The 12,450-nt window shown below is 54.5% G+C and overlaps 1 protein-coding gene across 1 annotated transcript; it reads left to right on the top strand.

The window, feature by feature from the left end:
• The first annotated feature begins 2,876 nt into the window (after positions 1-2,876).
• Positions 2,877-11,574, top strand: LOC144935761 (voltage-gated potassium channel regulatory subunit KCNF1-like). The gene is made up of 2 exons (XM_078862505.1): positions 2,877-3,478; positions 7,781-11,574. The coding sequence occupies exon 2, from the start codon at positions 7,793-7,795 to the stop codon at positions 9,377-9,379; it is 1,587 nt and encodes a 528-aa protein (XP_078718631.1). The 5' UTR covers positions 2,877-3,478; positions 7,781-7,792; the 3' UTR covers positions 9,380-11,574.
• Positions 11,575-12,450: the final 876 nt, after the last annotated feature.

Here is a 12,450-nt window from a genome sequence, read left to right as displayed (position 1 = left end):
TGAGATAGCTAGACACAGAGTCAGCCAGCTGGGTAGTGAGATAGCTAGACACAGAGCCAGCCAGCTGTGTAGTGAGCTAGCTAGACATAGAGCCAGCCAGCTGGGTAGTGAGATAGCTAGACACAGAGCCAGCCAGCTGGGTAGTGAGATAGCTAGACACAGAGCCAGCCAGCTGTGTAGTGAGATAGATAGACACAGAGCCAGCCAGCTGTGTAGTGAGATAGCTAGACACAGAGTCAGCCAGCTGGGTAGTGAGATAGCTAGACACAGAGCCAGCCAGCTGGGTAGTGAGATAGCTAGACACAGAGCCAGCCAGCTGGGTAGTGAGATAGCTATACACAGAGCCAGCCAGCTGTGTAGTGAGATAGCTAGACACAGAGCCAGCCAGCTGTGTAGTGAGATAGCTAGACACAGAGCCAGCCAGCTGTGTAGTGAGATAGCTAGACACAGAGTCAGCCAGCTGTGTAGTGAGATAGCTAGACACAGAGCCAGCCAGCTGGGTAGTGAGATAGCTAGACACAGAGCCAGCCAGCTGTGTAGTGAGATAGATAGACACAGAGCCAGCCAGCTGTGTAGTGAGATAGCTAGACACAGAGTCAGCCAGCTGGGTAGTGAGATAGCTAGACACAGAGCCAGCCAGCTGGGTAGTGAGATAGCTAGACACAGAGCCAGCCAGCTGTGTAGTGAGATAGCTAGACACAGAGCCAGCCAGCTGGGTAGTGAGATAGCTAGACACAGAGTCAGCCAGCTGGGTAGTGAGATAGCTAGACACAGAGCCAGCCAGCTGGGTAGTGAGATAGCTAGACACAGAGTCAGCCAGCTGGGTAGTGAGATAGCTAGACACAGAGCCAGCCAGCTGTGTAGTGAGATAGCTAGACACAGAGCCAGCCAGCTGGGTAGTGAGATAGCTAGACACAGAGCCAGCCAGCTGGGTAGTGAGATAGCTAGACACAGAGCCAGCCAGCTGGGTAGTGAGATAGCTAGACACAGAGTCAGCCAGCTGGGTAGTGAGATAGCTAGACACAGAGCCAGCCAGCTGTGTAGTGAGATAGCTAGACACAGAGCCAGCCAGCTGGGTAGTGAGATAGCTAGACACAGAGCCAGCCAGCTGGGTAGTGAGATAGCTAGACACAGAGCCAGCCAGCTGGGTAGTGAGATAGCTAGACACAGAGTCAGCCAGCTGGGTAGTGAGATAGCTAGACACAGAGCCAGCCAGCTGTGTAGTGAGATAGCTAGACACAGAGCCAGCCAGCTGGGTAGTGAGATAGATAGACACAGAGTCAGCCAGCTGGGTAGTGAGCTAGCTAGACACAGAGCCAGCCAGCTGGGTAGTGAGATAGCTAGACACAGAGTCAGCCAGCTGGGTAGTGAGATAGCTAGACACAGAGCCAGCCAGCTGTGTAGTGAGCTAGCTAGACACAGAGCCAGCCAGCTGGGTAGTGAGATAGCTAGACACAGAGCCAGCCAGCTGGGTAGTGAGATAGATAGACACAGAGCCAGCCAGCTGTGTAGTGAGATAGCTAGACACAGAGCCAGCCAGCTGGGTAGTAAGATAGCTAGACACAGAGTCAGCCAGCTGTGTAGTGAGATAGCTAGACACAGAGCCAGCCAGCTGGGTAGTGAGATAGCTAGACACAGAGCCAGCCAGCTGTGTAGTGAGATAGATAGACACAGAGCCAGCCAGCTGTGTAGTGAGATAGCTAGACACAGAGTCAGCCAGCTGGGTAGTGAGATAGCTATACACAGAGCCAGCCAGGTGTGTAGTGAGATAGCTAGACACAGAGCCAGCCAGCTGTGTAGTGAGATAGCTAGACACAGAGCCAGCCAGCTGTGTAGTGAGATAGCTAGACACAGAGCCAGCCAGCTGGGTAGTGAGATAGCTAGACACAGAGCCAGCCAGCTGGGTAGTGAGATAGCTAGACACAGAGCCAGCCAGCTGTGTAGTGAGATAGATAGACACAGAGCCAGCCAGCTGTGTAGTGAGATAGCTAGACACAGAGTCAGCCAGCTGGGTAGTGAGATAGCTAGACACAGAGCCAGCCAGCTGGGTAGTGAGATAGCTAGACACAGAGCCAGCCAGCTGTGTAGTGAGATAGCTAGACACAGAGCCAGCCAGCTGGGTAGTGAGATAGCTAGACACAGAGTCAGCCAGCTGGGTAGTGAGATAGCTAGACACAGAGCCAGCCAGCTGGGTAGTGAGATAGCTAGACACAGAGTCAGCCAGCTGGGTAGTGAGATAGCTAGACACAGAGCCAGCCAGCTGTGTAGTGAGATAGCTAGACACAGAGCCAGCCAGCTGTGTAGTGAGATAGCTAGACACAGAGCCAGCCAGCTGGGTAGTGAGATAGCTAGACATAGAGCCAGCCAGCTGTGTATTGAGATAGCTAGACACAGAGTCAGCCAGCGGCTAGTCAAGCAGCCAGTTAGTGCTCCAGCTAGATATTCAACCAGCCAGCTAACTAGTTAACTAGCCAGTGAGCCAGCCCACGATCCAGCCAATTAATCAGTTAGGCGACTGGTGGATCAGCTAGCCATCCAGTTGGCCACCGAGAAAGTCAAACTTCAAAATGCTAGCTGACCAGCCAATCAGACTAGTCAACAAGCCAGCCATCCAGCCATCAAAATAACCCAAAGCCGCCCTAGCAGCGAGGCACGCACTCGCTCGCGCATCCACCCACCAACAAAATCTTCCACCCACTCGGCCATCATATCCCACCCACGCAGACACCCAGCGCACCCCATCCTCTCGCTCCTCTCCCTCCCACCCTCCTCTCCCCATATCCTCTCTCTCCCCCATCTATTCTCCCCCTCTCCCCCCTCTCTCGCATCCCTCCCTCTCTCTCTCTCCCTCTCCGCTACACTCGCTCACGCCGCTCATCATTACAGACGCCGAGAAGAGGCAGCGTCTGTCGGTCACGGGAAGACGTTCAGCCGAGAAGAGAAGACCCGGGCAGTTATCCAGCCGCCCTCCCGCCCATCGCTACCCACCCTCCCACCCGCATACCTAGCAGGCTGACCGTATTCCTACTAGGCAGACCGTATTCCTACCAGGCTGACCGTATTCCTGCTCGCCTGCCCACCCACCCACCTGCTGCCCGCCTGCTCAACTATCTTAACAACAACCTTCCCATTTCACCCAACTACCCAGACCACCTACCTGGCCTCCTGCCCACCTACCCGCCCATCCATCCACCTACCTGCCCACTTACCTGCCCACCTGTCTGCCCACCCATTCAACCGGCAACCCAGCTCAGTGCCCTCCCGCCCAACTAATTCATCCACCAGCCAAACTACCTGCCCAACTACCCTTGCCCATCCACCTAGGACTGCCGTTCACTCAACTACCTGCCCACCTACTCGTCCACCTGCCCGCCCCGTCGCAGAGGCGTGAAGGCGACGCCGTCGCCGGGAGGAGAGCCACTCGAGGCGGAGACGACCCGAGTCCGGATCCTTCTCCACAGCGAGCCGCGCGTTATTGGTATGGCGTGCACGTGTGTGTGCGTGGGCACGTGCGGGCTCGCGTGTGTGCGCGTGTGCGTCGTGTGTGAGAGTTGTGGGTGTGCGTGTGGCTGTGAATACGCGGCTGGTGGCGCGCTGCGCTACGAACCCGGCGACCCCGAGTTCGCTTCCGTGACCGATTATTTGTACCGGTCATGGGCCACGCCTAGGTCGATTCAGCCTTAAATTAGTACCTGGTGCGGTGTTTAAACATCGCCACTAGGGAGACAAAGACGGCCGGGCGTGGTGCTGGCCATCCACCCCCTTGTGTGCCGTGCCGGCCTTCATAGGTGCTCGCGAACAGCTCTTGCACCAACAGTATGCTAACAGCTATACGGGGAGTCTTTGTCTTTGTGTGTTAATATGTCTTTGTATGACGTGCACGTGTGTGCGTGGGCACGTGTGTGGGTGCGTGGATGTATACTTGGATGTGTGTGTAATATATGAAAGTGTGTGGTGGTGTGTGTGTGTGAAAAAGTATTGGTATTGCGTGCACGTGTGCGTGGGCACATTGTGGTTGCGTGTGGGTGGGCGTGTGGGCATGCGTGACGATGAGTGAGGGTGGATGTGTGTGGGTGTATGTGTTGTGAGAGTGTGGGTGGGCGTGTGGGCCTGCGTGACGATGTGTGAGTGTGGATGTGTGTGGGTGTATGTGTTGTGAGAGTGTGGGTGGGCGTGTGGGCATGCGTGATGATGTGTGAGTGTGGATGTGTGTGGGTGTATGTGTTGTGAGAGTGTGGGTGGGCGTGTGGGCATGCGTGATGATGTGTGAGTGTGGATGTGTGTGGGTGTATGTGTTGTGAGAGTGTGGGTGGGCGTGTGGGCCTGCGTGACGATGTGTGAGGGTGGATGTGTGTGGGTGTATGTGTTGTGAGAGTGTGGGTGGGCGTGTGGGCATGCGTGACGATGTGTGAGGGTGGATGTGTGTGGATGTATGTGTTGTGAGTGTGTGGAGCGGCAGCTTCTGTTCGGTGGGATAAATAAGTGGGCTAATCAGGCGCAGCACGGACTGGGGGGAAGAAATGGACTGATGCGGTTACGGGAGGATGTGGAGCTGATTTGACTTGCCGATGACTTGTAGCAGCAGTGTCAAGATCGCCCTCTGTGAAGGAGGATCGTGAAGGGCGCTTCTGGGGAGTTGGAGGCAATCGCCCTCCAGCCACAACGGAGGGCTGAGGAGCGACGCTCACAACAACGAGCAGCAGAGCGCAGGACGGCTAAGGCGCAGAGAGTTGGCACAGTGCTAGGCACAGGTGGTGCATCTGTCAGTCATCTAAGAAGGTTATCCCATGGCTTCTGGGTCTGTCCCGTGACCTGCTGCTGGCGAGCTTTCGACAGATCACGTGGCCTCAAAGTGCACTTAGCCTGCCACAAGCGCCGTGGTGACGTTGCGGCCACTTCGTGGCGGACGGCACTTGCTCCTACGTGGCTACGTGTGAGTGTGTATGGGTATAGGTGAGTGCGTGTGGATATGTGGCTATACGTGCATGTGGTGCTATGTGAGTGTGTGTGTGATCGTCTGTATGGATGGGGCGCTAGTGGAACGCTCAGTGCGCTGCGCTACGAACCCGGCGACCCGAGTTCGAATCCCGCGCACGGCCAACATCGGTGACGATTATCTGAATCGATCCTGGGTCTTTCCTAGGTTGACTCAGCCTTAAACAAGTCCCTGGTGTGGTGTCTAAAACATCAGCACTGCGGAGACAAAGGCCGCCAGGCGTGGTGCTCCCCATTCCATCCCCTCGAGTGCCGTGCCAACAGCACTTGCCCCAACAGTTTGCTAAAGGCTATACGGGGTGGGGGGAGTCTTTGTATATATGGGCGATATCGAGTGCGTGTGTGGGAGACTGAGATATGGTGCGTGTGCAAATGGGAGATTGTGTGCGCGCGTGAGAGAGAGAGAGTTTGTTAGTGGGGAGCGGTCGTGCGGTTAGCGCGCTGCAATACAAACCTGGCGAACCGGGTTCAAGTCCCGCTCACGGCCAACACCGGTGACGATTATCCGAACCGTTCCTGAGCCCCCCCCTAGGTCGACTCAGCCTCTAATGAGTATATGTAAACATCGCCACTAGGGATGCAAAGGCGGCCGGGCGTGGTGTTGGCTACCCACCCCTTCGTGTGCCGTGCCGGCCTTCATAGGAGCTCGCTAACAGCACTTGCCCCTACATTCTGTTCAGGCTATACGGAGGATCTTTATCTTTGTGTGTTTGTTAGTGGGGAGCGGTAGTGTAGGGTTAGCGCGCCGCGCTACGAACCTGGCGACCCCGAATTCGATTTCCGCTCAAGGCCAACACCACAGTGACGATTATCTGAACCGGTTCTGGGCCTCCCCTAGGTCGACTCAGCCTCAAATGAGTACCTAGTGCGGTGTGTAAAAAACATCTCCACTGGGGAGACAAAGGCGGTCGGACGCGGTGCTGGCCACCCCACTCCCTTGTGTACCTTGGCGGCCTTCATAGGTGCTCGCTAACAACACTGGCCTCAACAGTCTGTGAAAGGCGTTGTTAGCGGGGAGCGGTAGTGTAATGTAAGCCACCCTCCGTTGTGGAGGGCTTTATTGAGCAGTGGAATCTTCGTCGTCGTCATCTGGGGAAGGTGGGGAGGGGGCGCAGGGATTAGAGCTCACGAGTTTAATCTCTGTCTGGGGTGCACTTGAAACGTAATCCTTCTATAATACCAATTAATAATACATTGTAAAACGATATAACGACATGCAAATCTTATATTAATATTGATGCAGTATATACGATTCTGAGCTGGTGGTTATTATTCACGACTGCGAATGCGGTGCTCTTATGAACTTTACCGGGATTTTAACCCACTGGCTTTCGCGTGCCGGCCTTCATAGGTGCGATCGATATTATTCACGATAGAGTTTGTTTTGATTGGGGGGTGAGATCGCCTCCATGTTAAACGTCTCGTACAACCCTCCTCCACCCGACACAGCCAATCCGTGAGGTTTGTCACATGAGCAGAACGTGGCAATGGGTCGCGACTTCAGCACCACCGGTGTGCTGGAAAGCAAAGCCACGACGCACAAAATTCTTTCCCTGGAATTGCCATCCAGAGAAGTCGCCGGGTTCGATCTCTGGGCGCGGCAGTCAATGACAACAGCCCCCCCCCATACCGCCCCCCCTCCACCGCCTCGCTCCACGCAGCAGTAGACACAGCCAATTAGTAAGGTCTGTCACGTAAACAAAATGTGCCAATTAGTTACTACTCAATGGGCTCAGTAAGTCAGTGCGGTGGGGAGAAGTGTGGGTGGCTCCCACATGTCCCAAGACGCTCTGCCACGAGCGCTGGAAGAGTCAGCCGAGTATCCTCGAAGGAGCGAGCGCGTCTCTCCATCGCTTCCCTTTCCCCAGGGGCATTGGCGCGAGCAATGAAATTGCACGGTTGCGCCTTTACCTTCGTCAGCTTAAGGTATTTTAATAAAAAAAAATTGCAACGTTATTATTTTTTTCATTTCGTTTCAGCAACTCTTTTTCGCCTTTAGCGCATTATGGAAAAATTCGCTTGGCGGAGCCCAAAATACGCGCGTCTCCGTAAACTGCAGCAGCAAGCGAATTACGTGGCTATATAATTTATTAGCGCGTGTTCAAAGTTAAAAGTCAAACGTTCATTATATAGTTTTATAGTCTTCGCAAACAATATATTATGGATTGCAAAGTGTTTTTTTATTTCCAGCAACCATTTCACGTTGGGTAAACGTTGCATCAAAGGTTCCACCTGCTCGCCAACACTGGCAGACAGTTGCCACGTTTACACGGTAATAATTTATATTTTCAAGATCGCAGATCCATTCAGCGTTCATGTGGCACCAATGATCTGCAGTGCTACTTCGAGCATCTGGATGGCTATAGCGCTAAACATTAACACAACTACGAGCATCTGATTGGCTGCCATGGTGATCAATAGCCTACTTCGAGCATCTGATTGGTTGTCGTAGCGAACACCACTAACGAGCATCATCTGATTGTCCAATCACATCCTCGTAACTAAATTTCGATTTAAAGCTTTCGTGACTGCAGGGATTCATCTTCTTGGTTCTTTCGGTAAAGTCACGTAGAATGGAAATAATAAAATTATAAAAAATTAAATAATACAATAAAATAATATAATATTGTAATATAATAAAATAATGTTATTATGTCTTATTATTTTTTTATTTCCATTCTACGTGAATTTACCGAAAGAACCAAGAAGATCCTCGTAACTGTTCCTCCACCTCCTCTGTCATCATCATCGTCGTCATCGTCGTCGTCATTGTGACGTTGCACAGGCAGTGCCCGCCATGAGCGTGTGCAGCAGAGGCAGCGGCCGCCGGCGCAGCAGCAGCAGCGTCAAGAACATCAACGGCGCCGTCGACGCGAGCGACGCGGGCAGTGACGGCGGCGGAGGTGGCGGCGGTGGGAACCCCTCAGCCGAGCCGTCCGAATGCAACGAGGCGTTCCCCCGCTCCGCCTACCGCGACGTCTGCCTCAACATCGGCGGCGTGCGCTTCAGCCTCGACGGCGACCTCCTCTACCGCTTCGCCGACACGCGGCTGGCGCAGCTGTCGCGCTCGACGGATGCCGACGAGCGGCGACGGCTGTGCGACGACTTCGACCCGCGCGCAAACGGCAGCGAGTTCTACTTCGACCGCGACCCCGAGGTGTTCCGCACCATCATCGACCTCTTCTACGACGGCGAGATCCACATGAACAAGGGCGTGTGCCCGCTCTGCTTCAAGGGCGAGCTCGAGTTCTGGAAGATCGACGCCGCCTTCCTCGACGACTGCTGCAAGAGCTCGTGCGTCGAGAAGGAGGAGGAGCTCGACGAGATCGCGCGCCGGGTCCAGCTCATCCTCGAGGACCAGGGCCACGCGGGCGAGAGCGCCGCCACGCGCGTCCGCAAGGGCCTCTGGATGCTCATGGAGAAGCCCTACTCGTCGCTGCTGGCGCGCCTGCTCGCCATCGTGTCGTTCGCCCTCGTCGTCATCTCCTCCGTCGTGCTCTGCCTCAGCACCATCCCCGAGATGCAGACGGTGGACGCCGCCGGGCGCCACGTGGAGCACCCGACGCTCAACGTCATCGAGACGGTGTGCATCGTGTGGTTCACCCTCGAGTACCTGCTGCGTCTGCTCGCCGCGCCGCACAAGCTGCGCTTCGCCGTCTCCTTCATGAACGTCATCGACGTGCTCGCCGTGATGCCCTACTACATCGGCATGGCGCTCACGGACTTGGGCGAGGACGCCAACGGCCTCTCCAACATGCAGCAGGCCATCCAGGCGCTGCGCATCATGCGCATTGCGCGCATCTTCAAGCTCGCGCGCCACTCGAGCGGCCTGCAGATGCTCACGTACGCGCTCAAGGGCAGTTTCCGCGAGCTCAACATGCTGCTCTTCTACCTGGCCGTGGGCATCTTCCTCTTCTCGGCGCTGGGCTACACGGTGGAGCAGTACCACCCGGAGACGCTGTTCACCAGCATCCCGCACTCATTCTGGTGGGCCATCATCACCATGACCACGGTGGGCTACGGCGACATCTACCCCAAGACCAACCTCGGCAAGCTGAACGCCGCCATCAGCTTCCTGTGCGGGATCCTGGCCATAGCCCTGCCCATCCACCCCATCATCAACAACTTTGTGCGCTACTACAACAAGCAGAGGGTGCTGGACACGGCCGTCAAGCATCAGCTGGACCGCATGGCTATGGGAGATCTGCTCAACTTTCCAGATAACATGAACGCGGTGGGAGAGTGCGGTGGTGGTGGTGGTGCTGCTGCTGGTGGTGGTGGTGGTGGTTCTGTACGCGGTAAAGTGGTGAGCAAAGTTCACTCGTCGACCCCGCTGCTCAAACCATCTCAGCACCAACGATCCGTGAACCGCAACGTGTGTTGAAGTGTCACGTCGGGATCATGGACAAGGTCTGATCGGCTGTCTCTCAGTCTCTCTCTCGCTGTTAATCTTTCTCTCTCTCTCTACCTATCTCTCTCTCTCTCTCGTTTATCTTCCGACACGTCCGTCACACTTCACCGATGAATGTTTTGTTCGCTACGGCGAGACGGTTACATGTCTGGTGTCCGAATCAGAGGTTCCAGGGTACTGGACGTGCCAAAGTGAAATATAACACGATCCACAGAAGAAGCAGCATCAGCGAGAAATCATCACGGCCGCTGAGGATATCCACCAAGTCTCATGCGAGTGTCGTGATTTGAAGTGCTACTCGGCAGTTTGGAGATCATTCTCTTGGGGAGTAGAATGTATTTTCTGTTGGTATTTATTATTAATAATGTTACTTTTTTTCCAGGGGATGGGGGCGTATTTGTATTAATGATAGCCGTGTAATTACAACAACGACGATGATGAATATGATGACGATGCTGATTATGATTTCGTCGGTCCCTCCGGGTTCGGAGGGTGATGTACGTTGAATTTCTTTCGCACCGTACGTAGCCAACCGTGCGAATCGGTGGGTGCGGGAGATGCTTTTGAGGTGGCCGGGCTGTCCAATTGTGGAACCACAGAGCTTTGGGTATTGGAGGGGGGGAGGGGGGCACGCAGACCCAGGTGGAAGTTGGATCCACAGTGCCGGGTTGGCTTCCTCCTGCTCTAGATTTGAAGCTTTCGTGACTGCAAGGATTCATACTCTTAGTTCTTTCGGTAAAGTCACGTAGGTAAAAAATGAGATTAAAATTAATAAAAAATAAAAAAAATCACGACGTTTCGGAGGCAACACAGTATATAAGGTCGTACCTCTTGGGACTTCTCTCCACTTGATACAGATTTTTTGCTGTGACAGTTTCACCTGAAGACGGAAGCTTGTGTTGCCTCCGAAACGTCGTGATTTTTATTTATTTTTATTTTTTATTAATTTTAATTACATTTTTTACCTACGTGACTTCACCGAAAGAACTAAGAGTATACATTCCTCCTGCTCATCATCGGACCATTGTTCTGCCGATGTACGGCCTACAGCGACCAATCAGAGAACGCGTCAGAGGGTGAGGGGCGTGGCTTCATCCAGCAGTGGATAGACAATGGCTGCCGGTGGTGACGGTGTTGATGTGGTCGGATGGCACGATATTTAGAGCGCACGAGCCGGTTGGCAAGCTCAAATGTCAGAATCAGCAGAGTCTCTCTCACACACACGCACACAAGTGTTAAACACCGATTTGTTTTGATCGCATTTGTATACTCTGTATGATTAGACATCTTCCGAGGTTTTCGTCACGCGATGTTTATGATATCGTGCGAGTGGAATTAATTGACCGGCGGTGATAGTTGTGTGTGTGTGTGTGTTCGTGTGTGTGCGCGTGTATGTGTATATATATGGAGCGGGGGGTGGGAGTGGTGGCGCAGTGGTTAGCGCACTAAGGTACGAACCAACTGCGCGACCAATAACAATTGGCCCATATCTGAACACCGGTCTTGGGCATCCTCTAGGTCGACTCGACCTTAAGACATTAGAGTAGCCTCATGCGGTGTGTCGCAAACATCAGGAGCGGAGAGACAACAGCGGCCGGGCGCGGTGTTGACCACCCCAACCCTTCTTGTGATGTTCCGGCCTTCCATAGGTGCTGCTCACTAACAGCACTTGCCCCAACAGCCTGATAAAATATATACGGTGGGGGGGGAGGGGTCGTTGTCATTGTACATATCAACAGCGCAAATGGCAATCGAACACACGAACATTCAGTGAAGACAATTAAGGAACACAACACCAACAGCACAACCTGTATAACGTTGTTCGAATGTTTGTGCAGCTGTGAATCGGACGCCTCTCTCTCCTCCACTGCCAGCCCACCCACCCCCTGCCTGGCTCTCGCCTCCATCTCGATGTCACGGTGTGTGCTCTCCCTCGCACTCTCCCACCCGTCTCTCTCTCTCTCTCTCCCGAGCCGCTCTGGTCGCGCTCCCCACGTCTCTCATCTCGCCGGGCCCGCAGTACAAACCGCTCTACCTCATTCCACTGCTCGCCTCGTGCTGCCGTAATTCTGGAACACCTCCTCCTCATCTCACCTCTCGCCTCATCTCCCCCCTCCTCCTCCTACCCCCTCCTCCTCCCCCCTTCTCCTCCCTCCCGTCCTCCTCCATCCTCCCCCCTCCTGTTCCCCCCCCCCTCCTCCTTCCTCCCCCTCCTCCATTCGGTCCTCCTCCCTCCTCCTCCCCCTTCCTCCATCTCCCCCCTCCTACCCTCCCCTCCTCCCACCCCTCCCCCTCCTCCTCCCTCCCGTCCTCCTCCATCCTCCTCTCTCATCTTCCTCCCCCCCTCTACCCGCTCCACCTCTCATCCTCCCCCCCTCCTCCCCCCATCCTCCTGCTCCACTGCTAACTTCTGCAACTCATTATCCTGCTGCACCTTCTCGACCCCGCTCCCCCGTGCTCATGGCGCCTCCCGTGTCTTCCGACTTGATCAAAAGTCTCCGCTTCTTTATTTTTGTTTGTCTCGGCATCATTGCGTTACGATGGCGTCTCGCGGCAGTCGCTCATCCCGATGACCGGGACGCGTGTTGTGACGCCGCTTCCAGGAGCAGCTTTCAATAAAAGTTCGACGACAGAAGCGCGAACATCCTCCCTGTGCGTATCCTTTACACCGTTAACGATCGTAATGCTTCTCATCATAATCACGACGATTGTCGGATGTACACTCCCGTTATCACAACGCAGAAACATCCCTCTGGGGTTTGATCTTTCCACCGAAGCTCACGGTCCACCCTAAATCGCATCCCACTGCACAGACCGTGGCAGCAGATGCGGACACCTGATGCACGAATGGAAAATTAAAAACCCTCCGGTAGTAGCGGTGCGACCATGGTCATCCAGAACAGAGCGTAACGACGTGTGACGACGCAATGCCCCGGTCCACAACTACGGAGAAGGAGACATCACAGTGACACCACCCCGCTGCTCCTGTTGAAGCGGTTATCTGAGCTTGGCCGCCTTCGATGTGAAATTGAAGTCGTACCTCT

The sequence above is a fragment of the Lampetra fluviatilis genome, chromosome 14 (genome assembly GCF_964198595.1).
Source record: "Lampetra fluviatilis chromosome 14, kcLamFluv1.1, whole genome shotgun sequence".
Taxonomy (NCBI): Eukaryota; Metazoa; Chordata; class Hyperoartia; order Petromyzontiformes; family Petromyzontidae; genus Lampetra; species Lampetra fluviatilis.
Note: the sequence above shows the minus strand (reverse complement) of the source record. Positions and strands in the feature narration are given on the sequence as shown.

Bases quoted from the DNA above. Each gene is read 5' to 3' on its own strand.
- LOC144935761 (XM_078862505.1), top strand. From the start codon at position 7,793: ATGAGCGTGTGCAGCAGAGGCAGCGGCCGCCGGCGCAGCAGCAGCAGC.